Genomic DNA, 24,040 nt, shown 5'->3' with positions numbered 1-24,040 from the left:
AAGTAGAATTCGTAGAAAAGGGGGGGGAAAAACCGTGAGTATGGGGGATTCGCAACGCGAAAGCATCATCCATCCAAGAGGTGATGCAGTACATGTGTATGTATGTTTATCGCGTGATCCGGAGCCGGCCAGAAGAGATGCCATTTGAGAGAGAACGCACACGAGAAAATGGGTCATATCGCACGCCGGGCCAGCCCCACAACTGGGGATCGTTAAGTGAGATAGGTGAGGAGGGATTATCGAGATAGTCGAGAAAGCGATGATTCATAGACGAGGCAACGGATAGAATTGTGGCAGAGATGTGGGCTGAACCCGGGCGTTTGATAAGAGAACGTTCCTCGGTCGTTTATCGCTTCGTGGAGAGTGATTATGAGCGGAAAGATTGGGAACGTCGCTGCGGAGGCTAGAGGAAGAGGCGTAGGACATGGCTTGGACATGAACAGCGGATTTGGTGGATGGCTTCGGCGAGGAACCATGCTGATTTTGGACGATAGGCGATCATTGGAAAATTGGAGGGGTTGTCGCAAAATGAGAAGATGGCTTATCTCCGCCCGAACCTGCTGTAACATGGGAAAGCTCGTATTGATTCTTTTGGTCTTTACTTCTTCTTTTGCTTGCGCGGAGGGGTCATTGATCCGCCGGAGCTCATGCCACCGTAAACGTACTTTTGTTTCTTTTCGGCCGGTTTTAGGATCTGCGAATCGAAGAGCGAGGAATGAGTTAGATATGCGGATACAATTTATCGAGCAGAGGCATCCATCCAGTCCCCAACCGCTTTGAACTTTGAAGGGGGAACAAAGGCGATGGGGTAAAGATTCAGATAGCAATCAACTCACCTGGAACGAGCAGAGCAAAGACTCGTCGACGCTCATCATCGCACCGGCGTTATCGAATTCACCACAGTAGTTGGGCGCACTGAACAGTGTGACCAGCTGGCGCTTTGAGAAGAACTCGTATCCATCCTCCACCACTTGATGCGCGCGGCATATCAAGTCCATGTCGTGTTTCTGCAGGAAGCGTGATACCACATCGGGCCCGAATGTGAAAGAGACACCGCGGTCATTCTCGCTCCACCCCGTGATGTCCTTGTCCGGGTCAGACCACAAGAGGTCGCAAAGAAGACCACAGTCGGGGATCTATTGCATCTAAAGTCAGTCGCTCCATGTGACCAGAAGTCGTAGTCGACCGGGACACGATCTCGCGTTCCACAACGCGTCGTCTGTGATTCCATGTGGTGCATGTACAGGTACATCGCCATCGTAGGATCAGTGGCAGACAGCCCCGATGATGGATGAGTGAACAAGCGCAGGAGGACAGCAACTTACATCAGTTGGACGCATCACGCGGCGAATTTGCTCCATGGAGTTCAAGTCAGGGCTCAGACCACCGTGCATGGTGAAGATCTTCTCGTCAATGATAGCCGCAATGGGAAGGCAGTTGAAGCAGTCAGTGAACGTCTTCCACAGCTTGATGTTGTATCGGCGCTTGCACTCGTCGTAGAAGCCGTAGATACGGTTGATGGAGGCACACTCGTGGTTACCGCGCAGGATGAAGAAGTTCTCCGGATACTTGATCTTGTAGGCCAAGAGCAGGCAAATGGTCTCCAGGGACTGCTTGCCACGGTCGACATAGTCGCCAAGGAACAGGTAGTTTGCCTCGGGAGGGAAGCCGCCGTACTCGAACAGACGAAGGAGATCATAGTATTGGCCGTGAATATCACCGCAGATCTGTGTGATTGATGAAGGGCGAATCGTTAGAAAAAGTCAACCTTTCACAAAAAAAAGAAAAAGACCCCCCTCTCCGATGCCGAAGCATCCCGTGGACGAGCGCGCATGGCGATCTTGAGAACTCTCTGGGCGAACGTACCTTAATGGGCGCTTCCAGCTCCAGCAGAATGGGCTGGGAAATGAAGATCTCACGAGCCTTGGTGCAGAGGAAACGAATTTCCGACTCCAAAAGCTGCACCTGCTTGCCAGGACGGCTGCCCCTCACCTCCAAGAGGCGATCGATGATCGAATCCAGATCCACTTCTTGATCGGCCATGGTTGGCGGTCTCTAGCGACTGAGGGGGAGGTGAAGAAAACACAAAGACGGAGTCGATGCGAAGAGATGAGGGAACAGGGAACACCAAAAAAAAAAAATAAAAAAAAAGGAAAGAAAAAGAAAAAAGGGAGCAGCACGCGCAAGGGGAAGAAGATGACTTCCGAGGGCGGACGAAGAATTGATGACGCGGCAAAGATGTTTCTGTGAGAAGAGAGAAGAAGAAAAAAAGGCAGTCAGTCAACGATGAATCTTCACGGAGGGGACCAGGATGGTAAGGTAGTATTGGAATTGTGAACTGGACAACAGAAGAGGATGGGCCAGGCGCATCGTCTCCGATCGAATTTTTTGTGCCCTTGGCCGGGCGATTTGCTGACCGAGATCGTGTGATGGACAATGGCCAGGGCAAGAAGGAGGTTGAAAAAAAGACAAGGGAGCGACGCGACCATGATAAGAAGAATCAGAACATACCAAATGTCACTCCAGCGAGATGAAGATAGAATACAAAAGGTGTCGGGCGGAGAAGGCGCTGATGGCCGGGGGTAGGTTGGCGAAAGAAGTTGTTGTTGGGTGGAGGAGAGGAAAAGGATCTGGTAGGGATGCCGGACGGGAGAGAGGGGAGATGTTGACGAGCGAACACCCTGCGGGAACCTGGCGACCGACCGATGGAAAGTGGGCGGATCAGGGGCACTCAGATGGATTTCTCAGGGCCGGTGGATGCGATCAAGTATCACGAACGAGCTTTGAAGCGTCTGGCAGAGTTGGGTCAGATGCTGGGTGGGGGGATGGAAATGGAGCGAGCTGTGACGAGGAGGAGGGGGAGAGAAGGCCGAGTGAGCGATCGAAGTTTTCCGGGATGGCGGTCGACCAAACACGCCAAAAGACAAAAGCGGGCTGCAGCAACGTGCTGCCGGACCGACACCAACAATCTATGTAGTCAACTTCCAAGAGCGCCGTCGTCTACTACGACACGACTTGTCGACCCAAATTTTGAGAACAGAAAGATGGCGATGTCTGCGATCTGCTGCTTCTCGTGGTGATCTTTCTTCAGTGTGTTCGCCAGACGGAGGCGCCGCTCGTGTTCGACCAGACCAAGTGTGGGAGGAACAAAAAGAAGGTTTCTCTGGTCGAGCAAAGAGCAAGGGAGCATAGAAAGACGCGGAACACGGCGGTTTGGAGGTTATGTCACTCGGTCACTGGATCACGTTGGGCTCTGCAGGTCGGCAATGTGTCACGGGCGAGGGTTGTTGGTACTCGACGATGATACGAACCACTGCCGCAGTGAGAAGTAGTAAGTACGACGGGACTACTACCGACGGAGTCTGCCTCCAAACTCTGAGCAGCTCCAGGAGAACTCACTACTAGCAGTCCATTCTCACTCCTGAAGAATGGCTATTCCTCCATCCCCAGCAAGTAAGTCCAAGGGGGTTCTAATCGCATGTACGAAAGTCACTGACCGAGGACGCGCCTTCTACTCGCCCATGGCCTGGCATCCACATCGCTGGCAGTCACTAAAAGTTGGATGTCGAAGATGCGTTGACCTGTCCAGACTCTAGACCATGAAAGACGAGTGGGTGGAGACCTCAACAGTGCTCACAGTACTATTAGTAGCATCCTGCTATACACTTGTACAGTAACTGGTAGTAAATTCGGTGACTCCATCAAAGTCCCTTAGAAACATACTACTGACTTACAGTAGTAGTACTCTCCGTCGCACGCCTACAGTACTAAGAGTAAGATGTAGTATGGAGGAATGTAGTAACTTTACTACTACTATCGTTCACGGCGCACAAAGCTTCAACAAGTGCATCCGGCAGCCATCGAAGCCCATCTCGAACATGATTTGTCTCTCTCTCTCTCTCTTTCTCGCTCCTTCTCTCCCTCGCTCCACAGCGCATTGCCTCAAATGTATCCCATAGACCTAGCTCCTCGCCCGATTATCTGCCAATCCGGACTTCGGTAGCTTTTTCATCCTGCACGCTGTCAGCATGACTTTCGCCGCCAGCGTCACCATCGAGAGGGGCTCCTGCAGTCGCGGTCGGTCGAGACCTTTGCAAACCCCAGCCCTGGTGGAGGTCCCAGCACCATACGAGGAGAAGCGAGACGGAGGGTCGTTCGTTCTAAGCGCCCGCGCAAAATACAAACGAACAATGCGAAGGGACTCGGAAAGCACACACACCTCTCATCGGGTCCTTTTCCGACGACGGGTGATGTTCGATCAGTAGGCAGGGTCGCAGAGATGGTGCAGGGATGATGACCGGCCGCTGCATGTCTGGTAGCCACGCTCAAAGTTATATCATATCGGCCGGCTACGTAATGGGGAGGGGGGGCTTCTTCACTTGCTTCGTGACAGAGATGTTGCAAATTTTTTGTTTCTATTCCCAAGTGGCTAAGGAAGTCATGATAGCCGTAATCATCAGTGAGGAAGGCGAAGTAAAAACGGCCAAGATAAAGAGGCCGCCGCGCCAAACGAAGAAAAAAAAAACATCAACAGACACGCCTGTGGCTGGATCGAGCCAAAAACAAGAAGGGGAATCTGGGCCCATGCCACCAACGCCCGCGATTTTCGAAATCAAGAATTCAAAAAGGTGTCAAGGGGGGAGGGGGATCGGGTGCAATCCGAGTCCCCCGTCTTGTGAACAGCGCGCTCTAGTAAAAGAATAGTCTTTTCAAGATACCGTCCAGGATGCGACTGATCGGAAAAGAGCCTCCAGAAGAGCCCAGAGTAGAGGCCGGATACATTTTGTGAACATGCGGGCAACTGGCAGAGCGAGCCGAGTGGCGAGAGAAGCGAACGCTGGGGAATCAAGCGACCAAAGCAGTCCAGTCCGTGGACTAAGAGCTCGGTCAAAGCAGCATGCAAGCTGGGTCAAATAAAAGGTGCAGAGCCCTGCCAGAAGGGATAAAAAGAAAGAGGAGAGGGGAGGAGGCATGAGAAAAACGTCGGGCCATAAATTGTTCATACATCCAACCCACCGTTTGTCGTAAGTCATTCAACGCCGGAAATAATGCAGAAGCAGGGGGGAGCTGAGAGCTCGCACCAGGAGAGTGGAACCAGCGCATTCGTGAGGTCAAGGTATCGAAGAGGGTTCGTCATACAGGAAGGTGCGAGGGCTCAGGAAACAAGAGAGAATCGGGGAGAGGGATGAAAGTCAGATGAACAGACGTATTGTCGAAAGCCCTGGCGACAGCGAGGGACATATCAAATCAGCCACTCAGTGCATGACCTCCGCTCAGAATGGCACGGCCATTCCCGCAAAGAGGCGGGGGCGAAAGGACGGGATGATCCAGCCCTGAGCCGGGGACGAGATGACCAGGCTCCTTCTGTACATGATCCCACGGATGATCTCCGAGGACCGAAATCCAGCTATGGCCGACATCCTGACGCAGGGCTTCCAATTGCTGCCGACACAATTCCTGTTCCACGATCCAGTCTTTGCCCGAGCCGTTGAGTGGCAGAGTATTGGAGATAGGGCTCAGGGGTGGTGCTTGTTTGACAGGACTTTGGATGCTGGAGGAACCAGAGGGCGTACCACTGTCTAAACGTAGCTGGTGCTCATACGGTGGTACAACAGTACGCTCGGCAGGATCATCAATCTGCTGCACAGTAAGAGGGGCTGGGATTGCAGAGCCCGGATTCCCAAGACCATCAGCGACAAAGGGGCTGTCGGTGGAAAGGTCGACGATGCGACGCCGTTGCATCTTCTTGCGCCGGTTGGTACCCGATTCGATTTCCTGGCGCATTGGGGTCTCGTGAGAGTGCTGCCCCTGCTTTGGGGACATCAATGGGACGGGGTCAATGGGCGAAGCAGTGTGAAGGGGCTTTTGTACAATTGCGGGCTGATCTGCAGCACTGGAGCGGACAATGGGAGCTCCCTCAGGCTCAGCAACACGATCAACAAGTTGCTTTCGCTCTGTGTAACCGGGGCCACGACCGTCAATGACAAGGTCCTCTGAGTAGCCGGGTGTTCGACGGAACAGATTCATGATGACGATTCGATAGTTGGAATGAGTCTTCACAAAAGGATTCCCCGAGACCCAGATCTCCCGTATCTCAGGGAGACTGGTCAGTCGCGCCAATTCGGTGGGATCCATCAGGTCGTTGTCACGTAGGTCCAGGCGTTCCAAGGACAGCAGTCGCTCAATTCCAGCGAGCGAGCGAAGCCGATTGCCCCGTAAGTTGAGGGCAGTGATCGCGGGGAGTGGACTACGCGTCAGAGAATGTAACGATTCAATCATGCAATGAGACAGGTTGAGCGCGCGCAAAGCCATGAGTGTCGACAAGCTATCGGGGACCTCGGTCAGAAGGTTTGAAGAAAGATCGAGCGAGTTCAGGGTGCCGGCCACGGGGGCAAGGCTAGCAGCCGAGATGGAGGTCAGGGAGTTGTCAGGCAGCCCCAGATGGCGAAGGAAGCGCCATTTGGACGGAGGAAGGACGCCTGCATGCGAGTTGGCGCCACCAGACGTATCGCTCGAGTTGGAGCTCCCCGAACCGGTGCGGCGGATCCGAGAAGACTGGCCTCGGCTGTGGCGATGACTGTGCTTTGTCGAGGGCCGCGTAGGTGAGACGCTGTCTGCACGATAACGGACGCGAGAACCCTCGGAGCCAGCTCGCATCATGGGGACGGATTTCGGACTCGTGCTGCTCGCAAGTGCATTTTCAGCAACAGGAGAGCCAGGCGCCGAGATCGAGGTCTGATCCGAGGGTGGCATCGGCGGTCCGCCCATACTGGCAGTCCAGCCTAATGGCGGGGACTGTTGCGACTTGGCCGAGCGACGACGTCGCTTATCAACATCGTCCAAGACAATGCGGGTCAACAGATCTGCGGGATCATCCAGATGACCTCGCTTGATCGTCAGGGTGCGCAGCTGCTCCGCCAAGCGGTCCCAGCCATAGAAAGAACGATAGTCAATGTCGATAATTTCCAGAGCGCTCAGGTTTTTGAAGGCATGCAGCGGCACAGCCGTATCGAACGGGAATTCTTCATATCCTCGAATCAGTCGGGCACGATGGTCCGGTGCCAGGCGAAGGCAGGGAATCTTGGTGAATGCGGAGTAAAGGTACTTGAGGTCGGCGTCGAGAGCGGACTTGGCCTTGTCCGATTTGGAGACAGAATCCTTGGAGCCAAGGCCGAATGAGGACCACAGGCCACTCATACCCGACATGACGCTGCGGACGCTGGAAACAGAATGAATCGATGCCCCATCGCCCTTGGACCGCTGCGGTTTGTTCAGGAAGGAGACGTAGGATTGAGAGACTTCCGTATTGATGTTTTCCAGTCGAACATTCATGGGACCTACCGCAATCGACAAATCCTCGAAGCAGGAGAGCAGGTAGAAGAGGTGGTGCGGAGTGAGAGTCAATTTGGCGGGCTTGATGTCCTGGGAGGTGAATTTCAATGCGCCGAATGACAAGGCGGCCGCCAGGGTGAGGGAGGTTGAAGAGAATGAGGAAGTGGCGCCCGTGGCGCTGGTTGGCGATGGGGGAGTGAGGGCATTTTTAGACTGGCGGCGGAGCTGCAAAGCGTTTGCAAGTGCTTTCTCGTGTGTCCGAACGAAGCTGGCTAGGTTCTGTGGGAAATGAGCGCATATCAGTAACAGAACCTCATGTCCAGGGCTTGAGTGAAGAGTGTCCATCGCGAGGTCTCATATGCTGCCGCAGGCCGGCCTTACCTTGATGAAAAGCTGCCCATCTTCGGAATTCAGCTTCTCCATGATGGACATGTAATTCGACCAAGCGAAAAGAAAAGGTGCCGAAGAACTCTGAACGTAGGTCGCTCAGCAGAACTTTCTGGCAGGAGCCACCATGATGCTCGACTAGGTGGGAATGGGTGTAGTGGAAAGTGTTTTGCGTGAGTCGCGTCTGGAACCAGGTGCTGTCAGTGGTGAGTCCTGGGGATTTGTTTTTCGTGACTGCCGCGGCTGAGGATCGACAAGACTGGTGATGTTTGACGAACCGTGCCGAGAAAAAATGGAACTCCCAGCGTACCTATTTTTTTTTTTGGTCAAAGGAGTGTAGCGACTCGATGTGACACACGAGTCTAAGGGATCGTTGGTGAGGTTGATAATCTCCCGGTGAGTGAGGAGGATGGTAGGACTGAGGAGGCGGAGGGAGGTGAGGTGAGGTGATGGTTTAGGGGGGGTGGGGAGGGGAGGGGAGATAGAGCAGCAGAGACGAGGTGGCACGGGGTAACCGCTAAATACATACGATATCCGATTATCGATGGGCAATGGAAGACGGAGGTGGAAGGGACAGACGGGTCTGTCAGGTATGTCCTGCTCACGATGAGTGTGGAAAATGATTAATTAGGGGGTTACAGACTACAGTATGATATCCGTTTGGAGCCCCCCAAATTACCAGATTTGAATTGTCCATTTTGTCCATTTTTGTCCAATTTGGGGATTAACTTTATTTGGCTCGCATTTTCCGTTTTTCGTTTTTGTTTGGAGTTTTCCCTTTTTTCGTGTTTTTTTTTTTCCCGCTCTACTTTCTTCCGCGGCCGACGGCCGACTAGAGAGTTTTCTCGGGCTTGAAAAGAGCAGACACCCGGGTTCATTTGAGCAGAGTTGGATAAAGTGCGCAGGATTTACGATCTGTATTACTATTCACTGTACGGTGTAAAATTTGTAGTGATCGGACCGTGCTTTATAATATGGTCGACTCGCCAGAGGGTAGTAGACAAATTTGCTTACAGCAGTCCACTCCTTATGGACAGTTGGACACAAGATAGACGCGAGGAAACAGCTTCGCGAGCATTTATGTCCTTGTGTAACGCTATGCTGTCGCTTCAGTGGCTTGGCTTCCACCGTTGGCTCTGCTTCCATTCCCCGCCCAGCACCGAGTCAACCCGTCCGAGATCGGTATAATGTAGTTGTACACACCTCCCCAATTTAATGTGGTGGATTGAAGTCAATTGTTTGTTTACCACGACCACCACCCGCCGACCGAGAGGTTCTCATGAGATGATGGGTGCCTCCGGTGCCCATTTATTTGTATCATTGTAGTGGTCTTCGCTTCAGATCAAATCCCCACGAGCACAAGACATTGGTCACCCGGCAATCTATGAGACCAAATACTCATGTCAAGGCGATAGGAACACAAGAGGTTCCACGGGTCAACAGGTGGACAGTGGACCTCACTATCTGTAACCGTTGGCTGCGTACCAGATTTTGGCGCATACACCCATCCAGCACGATTAACGTGACTCGTCCAGTCCGCATCATAGGCCTGTCCTTTATCGTGCAGTTACGCCGAGGATTCCAGTGGCAAGCCTATCGTGTGGCCGCACTGGCAGACCTCGCGTCTATCAGATCCTCCGGTTGGCCTAACGGGGCTGCTGGACTGCCGAACAGGTACCAGTGGTGTGCCCTTTGCAGTGGGGATCGCTCACTATTGTTTGAGGCTACCTGGCAGGGGGCGCAACTTCTCCGTTGTCGGGTGGTATCTCTCTCGTCGACTTTGACGAGTCTGATGAACTGATCATGTTTCAATGGGATGGAGGATCACGAGGAGATCATTCGCTCCCGTAGAGCTAAAGGATAGGAGGGGTTTTCAATCTTCTGACGACGTCCTGCGCAGAAAGTAGCGACCACAAATAATGGAAAGAAAGAAAGGCCGCATCGGGTGCATTCTGAAGCGATTTCCTCGACTCAGAAAGCGTCGGACCAACACGCAGTACATGTACCAAAGCGGGTCTGACCTTAGTCTCGTTAGCGCCTTTTTGGTGGGGTGCCTTTTGCACTTTCGAGGTTTCCACTTTGGGCTATACTGTCAGTGTCCAGTGGTCCACTGTCCAGCACTCCAGCGAGTCCAGTCAACCTCTCCGCTCCGATCGACACCAAGAAGTGAGAAAAACGAATCATCGTCTCGCCGAAGAGGAGGGGGGGGGGGTTGTTCTAAAATGGGAAGACGAACGATGAGACCTCACGATCTCTGATCATCCGATGAGGATGTTGAAGATTTCCCGGTTCCCTTGTCCTGAGCAAGTCATCTGAGAGACAATCCGACCACGAAGACCCAACACTATGATTACTATCTACCTATCGGCCCGTCTCTTCACCGCTGGTGACCTGAGAGTTCCACCCGTTTCGTGACTTCCTGGAAGACTTTCCTGACCAGCTCAGCTGAATGCTGAATGCGAACCGAGTACAGACGAACGCGAAGGGGGAGTCCACGAGTACTGCTGCTGTACCACTGCACAGTGCACATTCACAGCACTCTCACTAATGGTGTCACTAATCTCTCTCGCACTTTCTCTGCTGCTGCACCAACCTCTCTAGGTCAAGCCACACATCAAGACCGGGCATCCTGAGTGGGAATGCCGCAGTTGCCCCGTGCTCGGGGGTCCGCTTTCAATTTCCCATTCGGTGCTGCCATCCAAGCCCGCTCCTGCAGCATCCTGGACCAGCTCGGTATAGCGTCCTGTAGGTATCGCATAGGTCACCTCGGTAGCGCCGTGTATCCCGAGTCGGTCCTTACCGGATACTGCTGGATCATCTGCAGTGTGTCAGCTCCACGCCTCGAGAGACCAATCATGCGATCGTCAACTCGAGGCACAGGTCAATGGAGCGCGAGGCAATGATTGACATGATGCTATTCCCATCTCGAGGGATTGGCCCGAGCATGGACCCTATCCCGTTGCAAGACCGAAAAAAAAAAAATAAGTCTTGGATCTTCACATTAACACTCTCGTGGCCGATGATCAGAATGCCCCAGCCCTCCGCCCTGCAATGAGACAACCACATACCTTCAACATCACCGGGGAGGGGAAGCAGAAGAGATCTGTCGACGCGGCAGGACCGTTTGGCGCTGCCGAGAGGACATCCCAGGACTATGCACGAGAGGCCAATGAAAGAGGAGAGCAGCGCTGGCCGCTATCTACTACTGTATTCCTGCGAGCCTCCTCCGTACTCGACTCGAAAAGGCTTGAAATGCAATCTACAGCTTGATCGCGGGATGCAACATACCTGAGCCTCTGCCATATGTCATGTGGCATAGCCCTTGGGGAACATTTCAAGGTTTTGGACCTTATTAACTTTCCCCCCTTTGACCCTTTCTTCTCTTCTCACTAAGCACCATCTGACAGTGAAGGACTCAAGACAACTTTTGGTTCTCGTTTTGACAGCGGCATTATGGATCATGGTTCTTGCGCCAAACCTTGGCGGAGATAATATTTGATGACGGATCGCGCTGTCGTTGGCTCTCGCGCGCGGTTTGTTTTTTTTTTTTAACCGATGGAGTATTACCCCCGCCCGAGATCCCGCTCGACTTGCTACATCCCGTTCTGTGGCACTACAGGGCGGAACATAACAATCATCATCAACTTATGGACGACTGGTTCCTTGATACTGGGTGATGTCGACCATCAATGATCGATGCAGATGACAGGGCACGCATGGATGGACCGACCTTCTCCGCCAGGACAAATCACATGAATGCTCGCTCCCTGCTACGCGAGATGGGAAGATCTCTCAGACCAATCAGTTCCCTGTGCTCTCGGTAGAAGTCCCCGACTCACCGGATGATGGACGATCGCGATTTGCTTCGGGCGACCCAGTCAGCTCGCACTGACATCTGACATTCCGCCTGCGGACCCCTTCCAGGTGGAACCCCCTGAGTCAGCCAAACTTGGGCGCTACTAGACTTACTAAGTTACTACTGTAGTAACTAGTGAACGAAGTTAGTTAACTTAGACTCGTTAGTTAACTTAGTTACTAAGTACTAAGTTAGTAAGTAGTAACAGTGTACTGCGACTAGTAAACTGAGTGGAGGTTCGAGTGGGGAGTCCTCCTAAGAATAACACATTCGGACGGGCTGGCAGTCCAAATGACATCAAACGAGTGTCGTCCGGAATGACCGGGGAGCGATGGACACTGGAAGGTATGGAAGGAAATGAAAAATCCAACATCTCCTCAATTTCATCATCCGGATCTCTCGTGGTGACCTTCACCCCGTCGACTGGCATTTCTTGAATGACGACCATTCCCCATGGCTGGTCACACCGCTCCCACATTCCGGCCCGTCCAAGATAGAGCAAGTCTCACTTAAGCGCAATCACAGCGACCCGATCCATGGTACTCAGCCAGCCCTTTCATCTCTTTGTGGCCATCAACAATAGCATCGTGCCTTGATGGTCCACAATATTTCCGACATTCTATCTATTGTGTCGTATGGTCTGTGCGACCAGCAAATCGGGAACAAGGCTCGCGGTACATTATCATTGCTGTCTACATGAATGCGAGATCTGAACTTGGATGCGGATGCCGCACAGCGTCTTCGCGGGCTGTAATGATGCTTCAGAGGCGATATTGCATGAGGGCATACCGGGATCAAGGAAGATGGGGGATATAGGCTTTTCCATGATCGCAGCACCTGATCTCGGGCGCAGCCAAGGCTGAAGCGGCGAACTAATAGAAACAAGAAGATGCAGATGCATGAGCGCACCACGAGAAGAATAATCCTTATTCGACAATCATCTCAAGATGGTCCTTCAGCCGACTTGAAGGAGCTGGTCGAATCATGACTAACTCATTGATGTCGAGTCTGTTGACTGACTCTGCGCTTGCTTGTCGGATCACGGAAGCGATCACACTGCCAGGCCCAGCTGATCCTGGAAGGCGATCCCGTAGGCGATCGATCTTCATGCCGAACGTGGGGCGCTCACGCGCAGATGGGCACCCTTCGATTCGACTGACCGGCTTGAGATCCCCTCCCAGCTTTGATCAAACCGTCACGCAGGCATCCACTGCGCATTTGACTCTCGGCAGCGAATAGTGATCAAGATCCAACAAGGAATCCCCGAGTATTGACTTCTTGCGGACATCAACATTCTTCACCTCCTCTGCCGCGCCGCATCCAAGGGGGGGAAACCGCCCGATCCAAGATCTGGGTTGGAGATTGCTGCAGGTTGCCAACTCTTCCAAGGTCTGCGGTGATCACAAGTATGGCTCGTTTCACATGCAGTCCGTCCCTGCAGCGATTTTGAATGCCCTGTGTGTATGTTTATGATTTCACAAAAAAGGTGAAGTATTTGGCAAATGAAACGAAAAGGGGGAATATAGTACCGAGTCTACCGAGTACTCCAGGATCGTGGGACTTGCCTGTCTCACAGATCCTGCTGGAGAAAAGTATGACCCATGCTCAATCCTCTACAAAGGCTACAGTCTACACAGGGGTTGGATTACGGCTATACTACTACTGCTGCCATGGGCAGGGAGGGTGAGCATATGGCTGGGAGCGGAGAGACAATGCTCAATGACACTATCGGAGCCTCTATCAAGATGGCGTGAGATGGAAGCATTGGACCTGCGATAACGCTCGTGTCCTAAGAGTCATACCATCTCTATAGTTGTATGCCTCTCATTTTGCTTCACAAACTACAAAGGGTGTTCGTCCTAGTGCCAGCTGAATGAGTACAGCTGGGCACGTTGATGCTCTGCTTTTTGACTTATTAAGAATGCGCATCATCCGATCGCAAGATATACACCCTCAGCCTCTTCAGCCGTAAAGTCCCCCCTCCCCCTGGAGTGAGCTTCACACACCACACCTATCACATCGACCACGAAGGTGAGATTGCCAACATAAGCTGTCCTCTCCGTCGACCGCTAAGAATGGAAGGCCAAGCGAGAGAATGGCTAACTCGACGACCTGAAATTAAAGAACAGGCGGCACATAAGATATGAGGGAGCACCCAATCAGCTACTAAAAGCGGACGACCACAAGACTCGGAAATGGATTGCCTGCAGCTCCCCCAATTTGCCTCTTTACTCGTGCGGATGATCTGTCCAACAGGCTACAGCAGCACGAGGGACTGTACTCTGTACATGTGAGCGTGCATGTGTCATGTTGATTGGCGCCACTCGACTAGGTTGCGCTCGAACATGACTGCGACCAAAAGCACGCCATCATCTAATAAAGTTATTCCAGTCAACCGTTGTGAAACCAAGCTGAGGAGCCGAATACCGTACCAGAGTGGCCGAGAGTGAGACTGGTACCACTACTGGGACAAGTATGTACATACAGTTGTACACTAACACTGCTGTACGAAATTACTGATCATCTTGCTGCGGATGGTCCTTGTTTGACCGTTAGTGTGGCTTTTTTGACTCCCTTGCATCATCCGACCGTGCATCAACAACGCCGTTGGGACTTGGTGCAAGACGAACGACAACACGTTACCCGTAAAGGTTAGTGAAGCACCGAGCACGGAGCACCGAGCACGGAGCACGTAGGACAGAGGGAACAAAGCACCGAGCATGGGGCACAGATGATTATCAGCGCCCACTGTATTTCAAGACGATCGCGGGGACCAATCGCCAAGCCAGCACGACTCATGAGTTTGGCTACACGGGCAGCGAAACCGTGCGCAGCTCATACTGGAAGGGGAAGGGAGGGCGCACTTAAATTACATGCATCAAGCCCGATCGGGAAGATGACCCGTCGAGGATAAGCTGCTCGCAAGCCGAGCTGCTCCTGCATGGTGAGGGATTGGGGAATTAGCAATAGTCAATGATGATCAATTAGGGAGCTAGCTGATTCTCATCAGCTGTCTACGGAATTCCAATCCTGAGTTGTTCATTGTACAATCGGGGGGATGCGTGTGTATTCGAACCAGTCGACCAGTTCAGTTCACAATGATAACCTCATCTGTAGACTCCCCAAGTAGTTATATCTTGTAAGGCTTGCGATATGTACGACCTTGTGAAAATTAAGATGCCAATCGTCGACGGTGTTTCATGGAGGTAGCGACTGTCTTAGATGCAGCATTTTGCTGACTACCTGCCTACTGGTACTTTCCAGCTTGGTATCTTGTCCAGAAGGCATAAAGTACTTCTATACAACTCAGTGGACTGAGCACTCAGCGAGTCAGCACTCAGCACTATTCTCCCCTCTGCTCCAGCAGACATGGGTACCCCGTCTGCCGTTGTCGACTTTCCCCTCCCCGCCGAGTTTCCCCCTAAGTTGCCCTGCGACCCTGGACTAAAACTCTAACGAAGCTCTGATGCGCGACAAGGAGGCTAAAATCAAGGGGCGGCTACCGCGCAATTGGAAACAATAAAAGAAGGTTCTCCCACTTCGTCGGGTGGTATCTCCTTTTTTGAACTCTCACGATACAGGCATTCTGTAGATTATTAACTCCTCGGTACAGTGATGCCCCGCTCCATGGAAGAAGACTTGTTGGTCTGTGTTTTAAGAGTCGAGTGAGCCGGATGAGTTTGAGCAGTCAGTAGATAGTGATACTAGATAGTACTGCTGTACTAGATAGCTTCACAAGTCAGGAGTCGCCGGCCCCTAAGCTCCGTTGATCACCCTCTTTCCTTTCTTGTTCCCGGCCTGTGTGTCTTTTTTCGTGAGTAGATGGATCATGGCAGTCGCTGCGTGCGTTGATTCATCCTAGTGGTCGAGCATGATCAACGCCGTGGCGGTACAGATGACTCGGGAAGTGAAGGGTTCAAAAAGTTTAACTGGCTTCTTCGCAGGTCATGTCGCCTCGTCAATGGTGGAGTGGAGTTTGACTTGACATGCACGGCTGCACATCATTTCGTGAATGGGCAACTCACGGACGAGGTGTTCTTTTGCCCTTGGTAGAGTCTGTATGCAATATACATTATACAGCTATATACTATGCCGTCGGTGTTGAATAACTTGTGTACATATTCGGTCTGTTTCGTTGTCAAAATTAGGGTTCATTTCTACTAAAGTGAATTGGTCGATCTTTGCCTCCAGTTCTACCACCGACACCAGTACCTTAGGTAGTTACCTAGGTACTAAAAACTATAACTAGTTGCCTATCATTCCCTCGTACCTCACTACCTAGCTAGGTACCACCCACTTATCTCCATCAATCCTACTGTAACCTTAACGCACACCGTCGCAGACTCGCCACAACCTCGCCGGAGGTTCGGTATACAGAACCCAATTTGTAGGTACCTTAGCAGAAGGTACCAAACTGAGCAACAGATCGACTTTCTAGCGGTCTGTATGTTGAATCCTGCATGACTTCTTCTTGAGGATGATATCAGATACCATCCATGGTGGCGGTGTCAGTCAAGAGGATGTGAAAGAGCCGCTCAACAACCTGGTGTACCAACCGAGAGTCGTACTGGCGACCTCTCTCAGCACTCGTATGACAATACGTCCGTCATCGGAGACCGAAGATTTCCGAAGGTTTCTATCCTGGCTATAGCTATGCTTTCAAAGCCCGCTAATTGCACTTGCTCCCGTGAGGCTGTATTGGCTGCTAATTCTGAGAACATACCACCGTAAGCCAACGAGTCTTAGCATCGATCGCGTACATTGCGGGAAAATCTCGGACAATCCTCTCGCGGACGCTTCACTTCCCATCTACCAACCTTGATCCTTGACGGGCCTCTTAGGAGGGGCACAGCATCCACTCCCAGGATTTGTGATTCCGTCCATGACGGCGATCGTGATCTTTAATCGTGATTCTAGCGGCAACCGGACATAGATGACGTTTTTAGCGGCCTCGTGGTCCTTGGAGGCCAAGAAATGGCTGGGTTTTTTTCGGCGCTAAAAGACGCCTTTGATTCTTTCCTCCCGCGATCCGATCTATTCTCTCCTATTTTAGTTCACGGGTCCTCATCGAGTGCAACTTTGAAGACCGTATGACCCGAGAGATAATTGATCTGAGCTGATTGCCGATAGAGTGGATCTCTGGCAGCCTTCAGATCCACATACAAAATTCATCAGCCCTTGAGAGCCAGCGATTGAGACATGAAATGTTGAAAAGCTCACCAATAAAGACCCAATCAGAACGGCTACCACTAGATTACTGCTTGATCGGAGAAAAAACTAGCATGTAGCGGTGAAGCTGTGCCGTGTAGCTCCACAGCCTTTTCATAGAAAATTTTGGTTGCAGTTTTCCTTGCGACTTACGGTCCTATATTTCAAGCCGTGTTATTCGCCACTGCCAGGATGCGAGTTACAATCTGATCCTATCGACAAGGTAGACGTGTTACCCCACAGATCACCGTGACATTTCCTTTTTCTGATTGCTCAACAATGATATTTTTTTACGTCGGATGGAGGGGAATGGAGGGGTAACGACCAGCAAAGGGGGGAGGAAGAGACGGGAAGGCAAGAACCCCAAAAAAAAAAAAAAAAAACAACAACACAGAAGCGTGGCCATGGCGACGAAGGATCCGGATCCCACTGAAGCGAGGAGCTCGGCCAGTGTCAAGGAAGTATGACACGCAGTAAGACTCGGCTTTCTTTGATGCTGTAGAACAAACTTACGGGGGGTTTCCTTGCATATTGGCTGCCAGAGCTTGCAAGCGAAATATGCGTATGCAAGTCAATGTGCAAGCCTTCAATGTCTGCCGTGCATTAGTGAGGAGGCTGGCGGTTGGTCGGAGGAGTGGACAGAAACTTGAGCCTTGACAGTCAAGAGCAACGGGTATCTGGCTCTGCCCCACGATTCAGAACCGAGACGTGTGGAAGGAGCCCGGTAGTTTGCACTGTGATGACGATGGTGCTGCCTGGATACTATGTCATCGTTGCCCGAGTGGAGTGCCTATTTCACTTGGGCGTACACAGTCTCTGCGGATGCCAGCAAGCCATCTCATCAGGCAGCATTGAGCGATGTAGAAAACAAAGTGCCATCGATTGTGTCGAGTTGTTTCCCAGTGTACCAGCCACAAGATGACCATGGAGGGTCGCCAAAGTTAAAAAAGTTCCTTTCCCTTTGACAGTCCATAGATTGAATTCAGATAAGCAAATGCGGGGCTGGGAAAGACACACTGCAGATGGAAACCCACCAGCCACACAGTTTCTGAGCCACGTCCAACCCCACTTTTAAGCATGCACGAGGCCGATGAAGGCACGTGATGCTGACGTCGGTGGGCGGCTGTTTCCCCAACCGGATTCCCCTATGCAGAGTGGTTAGGTGAACCGTCGTCCAACACGGACTACACAGTACACAGTACACACTACTCCGCACGATGTCTTGAGAAGATCAAAGACAACAATGCCCAACGCGGAGAAACCACCACTATTGGATCACTATGACCCGTCCGGTCTGCCGGATTTTGACCGAGAGTTCATCAAGCCGGAAGAACTGCAGGCTTTCGAGAAAGCACTAAACGCACCCGAGGCATCTCCACTCGTCGCCATCAACGACTGGCGCCCTATCCACCAGCGAGTACGAAGGAACCGCGGTCGTCGCAAGACACCCAAGCGCAGCAAGGATGAGACAAGAGAAGGTGTGCTCTACACGGTACTCAAGTGGCCATTCCTCTTCACTGTCTTTGCATGGCTGGCCGTGCTGAGCTGTGGTTATGCCTTGGTTCGCATATACATTGTGCTGTATGAGCAGTGGGTGTCGTGGCGCGGAAAGAGACAGCGTCTTCGACGCGAGCTCTGGCAACAGACAGACTATCCCAGCTGGCTAGAAGCTGCCCGTGCGCTGGACGTATATCTTGGAAATGAAAAGTGGCAGGAGACCGACGAGTATGCCTACTATGATCACTTGACCATCAACAAAGTGGTGAACCAATTGAAGGAAGTCAGATACGAGGTGGAGCAAGAGAGAGAAGGTGCCAATGGTGATACAGAAACGCCCGCAATCGACGAACTTCGATCGCTGCTTGAGGCCTGTGTGAAGAACAACTTCGCAGGCGTGGAGAACCCGCGCATGTATAGTGAAGCGTACTCGGGTACCAAAGACTTGGTACAGGAATACATCGATGAGGTTCGCAGGTGCATTCAATTGGTAGGGGAAAGTCGGGAACTTGACAAGCAGGCCAAGTATGTGCACTTCAAGCACCTCGATACCAATTTCGGTCGGACGGCGCTGTGTCTTTCTGGGGGAGCTACTTTTGCATACTACCACTTTGGCGTCGTGAAGGCATTACTCGATAATGGAGTGCTTCCCGAGATTATCACCGGAACGTCTGGAGGAGCACTCGTCGCAGGTTTGGTTGCTACTCGCACGGATGATGAATTGAAACAACTCTTGGTTCCGGCCCTCGCACACCGCATTCGTGCCTGCCATGAAGGGTTCACCACATGGATTCAGCGTTGGTGGAAGACAGGTGCTCGCTTTGATACTGTTCACTGGGCCCGACAGTGTAGCTGGTTTTGCAGAGGATCGACCACTTTCCGAGAAGCTTACGAGCGAACCGGCCGAATTTTAAATGTCTCCTGCGTGCCATCAGACCCTCACTCGCCTACGATCCTGGCTAATTATCTGACGTGCCCGGACTGTGTAATTTGGAGTGCAGTCCTCGCTTCCGCGGCTGTGCCTGGAATTCTGAATCCGGTGGTTTTGATGACCAAGAAGCGCGATGGGACTCTTGCACCGTATTCATTTGGACACAAGTGGAAAGACGGAAGTCTGCGAACCGATATTCCTATCAAAGCTCTGAACCTACATTTCAATGTCAACTTTACAATCGTGTCTCAGGTGTGTCCATTTCGCTCATTCTTGCATATCTTCCTTCAATTTTCCTGACCTCGGACTTTCCACTGCAGGTCAATCCACATGTCAACCTGTTCTTTTTCAGTTCTCGAGGCACAGTTGGTCGCCCCGTCACCCACCGTAAAGGCCGTGGTTGGCGAGGCGGATTCCTTGGTACTGCGATTGAACAATACATCAAGCTGGATTTGAACAAGTGGTTGCGTGTTTTGAGGCATCTGGAGCTGCTACCACGGCCGATGGGACAAGACTGGAGCGAGATCTGGCTTCAAAAGTTCAGTGGCACGGTTACCCTCTGGCCCAAAACCATTCCTTCCGACTTTTATCATATCCTGTCTGACCCAACACCGGAGCGACTTGCCCGCATGATCCATGTGGGCCAGCAAAGCGCTTTTCCCAAGATACAATTTATCAAGAACCGACTCAATATCGAGAACGCGATCATGAAGGGCCTCCAGCAGCATTCGGCGACAGGAGGTCGCTCTCTTTCTCCAATCCTGTCCCGTCGTGTGCCGGCACCGGAGTTCGAGCCCTCAGATGCGCTCTCACAGAGGCTGGACGCAAGTTTCCCTGAAAGACACGATACCGGAGATATTCGTGACTTTGACCTCTCAGACGGCTTGTCTCATTCAACGGCTTCATCCCGCCTCTCTTCGCGACGAGGCAGTCTGATCGACGAGGTACGACGCCAGTCGGCAGTCTTCTTCGACGAGTATGGTGATGAGGATGCTGTTATCACGTAAGATAGTGCTGTATGCTGGGTCTTGAAGTCGGCGTGCATATCCCATTGAATCTCTTGCGGCTCTCCTAAGCATTTTGGAACAGCGACTGAAGGGTGTATCAACGGTTTTGCCTCCAGCCGCAGATATGTCCTCATACAGTGGCACCAGCTTACCACTGTAATACCGATTCGAGAAGGTCGTTTCCCTTATACAATTTCCACCAAATTCGACTCGGGGTGCATTTGTCATCGTTAAATTGTGTCACCTGTTCACACGGCATATACATTACCCAGAATCAGTTCTACTGTTGCTCATACTTTCCATACATTGTCTTCTACTAATTAGCCTATATACATTGTTCATATCAAGATTATTATCTGCAGAGACTTTGACGTGAACTATATATCATTGCCAAACATAGTTGAACGTCGAACGTCGCCCTTCTCCGCACCATTCCAGGCCTGCAGGCAATATGAGGGTCCACTCAAGAGCCTCGTCTCTTAGCCTCGAGAACAAGTCTAGCTGCCGAAGCTACTTGTATCCCTTTTCGTTGGAGATGGCCAGAGCCAGGAAGCGAGTAGTACAGGGATGTCCGGGAGTACCGCTGTTTTGCACCAATCTGAGTAACCGGAAGCATCTGGATGAGGCTTGAGACGACGAGTGGGAAAGTCTGTGAAGACCCATCTTATACATGCTACAACACACTGATCAATTAATTCTATGATAATCATGTGTTTGCTTCATGTCATATCAGTGATGAGACATAGGAGCATTAACATCCATAGCGGGAGGGAACGACTTCGACGCTGATAGGCAGGTAGAGCACCTATAACTGCGAGAATGTCGTGGAGCTTCTAAATGAAGCTATTTTGCCTACCGCTGGATAACATCAGATCTTCACAGGTCGAGAAGGGACTCTTAGACATTCTGTCGACTGAGATATGTAGAGCCCGAAAAGAAAAAGGTAAGCTCATGCGAAGAGTAACGTCAGAAAGAGCAGTGTGTACATAGGTACTATGGTAACAATGTGGCGCCAACATGAGCTAGAATTTTAGGACTCCACGCAATACCGAGAGAGAGAGAGAGAGAGAAAAATCACTACTCCCGCAGTTCATGAAAAGACTGAATGTCGAATTGATGCTAAGCTCATCTGAGAGTTTGCCTCTCAGTAAGCTCCAAATTGCCCCTCTGAAGCTCGTTCATAATCAGTCATATGGTGCTCCCTTAGAAGCAGTGTCGTGGATTCATATCCTGGTGTTGACACTAATCTATTTTGAGATGAATCACCGTGCATGCCCATCCAAGTGTTGACAAGCGGTTCCCTAGTAAACGGCACCACCAAGAGTCTCGCATAACCAAATTGTTTCCTGCGTTTATCCAGATAAAGGCCGCTCTCGAAGCCCCTCCTTCTGAGCTGGCCGAACTGAACCTTCAGCAGGATCCCACAACACTCTAAGTGCGACCACACAAGCAGCTTCTCCGCCGCATCGTTGTCTGACATCTTTCACGTGGTGACTTGATTCCCTTTCCTTTGGCTGCACTCACGCCTCGCACATGTCGGTACTTCTGAACCACCCTCGCTACTCGTACTGCTTCGAAGCTGTCAGTAGGCGCGTGTAAACACCATAACAGGCGTATCCAAAATTAAGTTGGTGGCAACATGTCATGACTGAGACCATGTCCGTTGAAAGTGACTGGGGGCGCTAGATCTATCCCTCACGATCAGCCAGGGACACGGCAGATAATTATGGATCGAGGGTGGACTCACAAAGTTTGGAGGCCGCAGCCCGGTAGTTGCATTGAGAATTGAGAACTCGTCGAGATGGGCAGTGCATTCCATTTCTTCGTGAAAGATTACACTTTCCGGGACAAAGGACTCATGTGAGACGAAAATCCCCAAACAGACGCATCCAACGGCGAAGTCGGTCTTTTACACTGCTGACCTATCGTCATTTCCTGCCGCATTTGAAGTTTCCATCCAATGACCGACGGGGAAAGCTCCAGCTTGTTGACAGGCTTCCTCGAGGTGATCGATGTCTTCTTTCTGAGTGGAAATGCGAAGCATCAAGAGCAGGTTTGTGTGATGAAAATATTCCGCAAATCATATAAGTCCAAGAATTCTGCAAGATTCCAAGCTCGGATGAGTGTCAATAGCAACGCGGTAAGTTGCTGACACTTCGCATCCACGCTATCGTTCGCGCTCACGCTCGACGGAATGTATTGAGAGAAGTCGAATGAGCTCAAAGCTGAGAATACGATATGTACGTTGTGAAGCATTGTGGTTCGATCACGGACTAGTCTCAGTTGTCTAGTGAGTGTCCGGGTCTCTTCCGAAGTTGAAAAATCTACAGGTCTCATGTGGGCGAGGGAGTGCTTGCGTCTCGATGTGAACACGGGAATATCGACGAGGTTGGTCATTTGTACCCGATGTCGTATGTCGCAGGTGAGAAGTTTGGCACTGCAGTCGACATTGTGCAATGTCGGATAGGGCCCACCATCGAATGGACGCCAAAATTCCACAACTTCACCGGTCGAATATTCGCCCGTCGAATTCTCATTTTCATCTTCTGGAAGAGAGCTCATGGGCTGAGCATTGATGGTCTTCAGGCGCAAGGAATCCTCGATTCCGTGCCGAAGCGGCTTTGACAGACTTTGGGTCAGAACAGCGGCAGGCCGTCTGGCCGTGACGGTGCCCGGCGTCTTTTTGAGCTTCGAGTGGAGCTCACGATGAGGAAGATCCTCTTTTTGGGAGACTGCCCTTACCCGACTCGGAGCAATGTCACACTCCGAAGGGCGAGCATGAATCAGCGACTCTCCCGACCTCTGCTCCGCTTGCTCATTTCTTATACTCTGCCGGTCATCCTCTGCGACATCAGTATATTCTTTCAAAGGCACTACTGCATCGAAATTTTTCGTCAACATGGGGCGAGGTGCACCAGGTGGTATGTTCTCTTTGCCTCCATTTCTGCCGGGCACATCCACCTGAATCACAGGCGGCTGCGTGACATGAGAGCTTGGTTGTAAAGCAACCTTGTGCCGAGGTGCAGGCACGACTTTCGTGTTCCATTTAGTTTGACTTTCAGGACGAATAGGGGAGGATTGAGAGTATCCCAGAGATCGAGCTATCGACTTGTGACCAAGTCTCCTATGGAGACTAGAGGGGTCTCTCGGTCCATGTTGAGCCGGATCCGTTGATTCAAGGCATGCCCTCTTGCTTCCCCTTGTGCCCTGTGACTGCGGATGATGCTTCTTGCCAGCTGATATTGGGGAACCTCGAACATTTGTCTTCAACAACACCTGTTGGAGGGGGGCGTCGTTTTTGCGCTGAATTTCACTCCGAGTACGTTGGGTGGGATGAGAATGTGGTGATGTTTTGCGAGGAGAAGCGTGGCTGGCTTCCGTGACTGATTCCTTACGTCTGTAATCGCCAGCTGTTATGGCCAGGTTCTCACCACCATTATCCGCGAGAGAGTTGACTCGCTGAGAGCTTTTCTTTTTTAGCCTCGACGCTCGAATGGAATTCGTGAAATTTGTGGGCTTTTCGTTGTTTTGATCTGTGAAAATGTGGAAGGTGCCGTGTCGTTTATCTTCTCTCGACTTTGACCCTTGGAACCGGGAAGAGAGGTCGAGAGCCTCATACATGAGGACTCGAGATCCCATCGGGTGGAGGAAACCAGTAGTGATTTATCAAAGTCCGGTCAATCGATGAGGAATTCAAAGATCCATGAGTAAGACGTTGATGTTGTTATGATTTGGATAACTACGATCGTCTTTCGCGCTATCCTTGAATCTAAGGGGAGGAGGCGGTGTGGAGTGGCTAAAATGTGTTGTCCTTGACCTATC

General features: G+C 51.6%; 6 protein-coding genes across 6 annotated transcripts; 3 read left to right on the top strand and 3 right to left on the bottom strand.

Annotated features, from left to right (window-relative positions):
• Positions 1-598: 598 nt before the first annotated feature.
• glcA (type 1 serine/threonine-protein phosphatase catalytic subunit GLC7) lies at positions 599-2,043 on the bottom strand (the record flags this gene model as incomplete). The annotated part of the gene is made up of 4 exons (XM_056937280.1): positions 599-694; positions 837-1,136; positions 1,326-1,727; positions 1,867-2,043. The coding sequence occupies 4 exons, from the start codon at positions 2,041-2,043 to the stop codon at positions 599-601; spliced, it is 975 nt and encodes a 324-aa protein (XP_056788079.1).
• A 243-nt stretch (positions 2,044-2,286) lies between these two features.
• On the top strand, positions 2,287-2,534 carry N7539_007678 (uncharacterized protein; the record flags this gene model as incomplete). The annotated part of the gene is made up of 2 exons (XM_056937279.1): positions 2,287-2,314; positions 2,350-2,534. 2 exons carry the CDS (start codon positions 2,287-2,289, stop codon positions 2,532-2,534), a joined length of 213 nt encoding a protein of 70 aa, XP_056788078.1.
• A 1,494-nt stretch (positions 2,535-4,028) lies between these two features.
• N7539_007677 (uncharacterized protein) lies at positions 4,029-4,265 on the top strand (the record flags this gene model as incomplete). Its single annotated transcript, XM_056937278.1, has 1 exon — positions 4,029-4,265. The coding sequence occupies one exon, from the start codon at positions 4,029-4,031 to the stop codon at positions 4,263-4,265; it is 237 nt and encodes a 78-aa protein (XP_056788077.1).
• A 982-nt stretch (positions 4,266-5,247) lies between these two features.
• On the bottom strand, positions 5,248-7,755 carry N7539_007676 (leucine-rich repeat domain-containing protein; the record flags this gene model as incomplete). Its single annotated transcript, XM_056937277.1, has 2 exons — positions 5,248-7,611; positions 7,714-7,755. The coding sequence occupies 2 exons, from the start codon at positions 7,753-7,755 to the stop codon at positions 5,248-5,250; spliced, it is 2,406 nt and encodes an 801-aa protein (XP_056788076.1).
• A 10,271-nt stretch (positions 7,756-18,026) lies between these two features.
• On the top strand, positions 18,027-20,218 carry N7539_007675 (patatin-like phospholipase domain-containing protein; the record flags this gene model as incomplete). The annotated part of the gene is made up of 2 exons (XM_056937276.1): positions 18,027-19,463; positions 19,532-20,218. 2 exons carry the CDS (start codon positions 18,027-18,029, stop codon positions 20,216-20,218), a joined length of 2,124 nt encoding a protein of 707 aa, XP_056788075.1.
• A 2,043-nt stretch (positions 20,219-22,261) lies between these two features.
• sha1 (putative calmodulin-binding protein Sha1) lies at positions 22,262-23,857 on the bottom strand (the record flags this gene model as incomplete). Its single annotated transcript, XM_056937275.1, has 1 exon — positions 22,262-23,857. One exon carries the CDS (start codon positions 23,855-23,857, stop codon positions 22,262-22,264), a length of 1,596 nt encoding a protein of 531 aa, XP_056788074.1.
• Positions 23,858-24,040: the final 183 nt, after the last annotated feature.

The sequence above is a fragment of the Penicillium diatomitis genome, assembly GCF_028827545.1.
Source record: "Penicillium diatomitis strain IBT 30728 chromosome Unknown utg000010l_segment0_segment0, whole genome shotgun sequence".
NCBI classification, from domain to species: Eukaryota; Fungi; Ascomycota; class Eurotiomycetes; order Eurotiales; family Aspergillaceae; genus Penicillium; species Penicillium diatomitis.
Note: the sequence above shows the minus strand (reverse complement) of the source record. Positions and strands in the feature narration are given on the sequence as shown.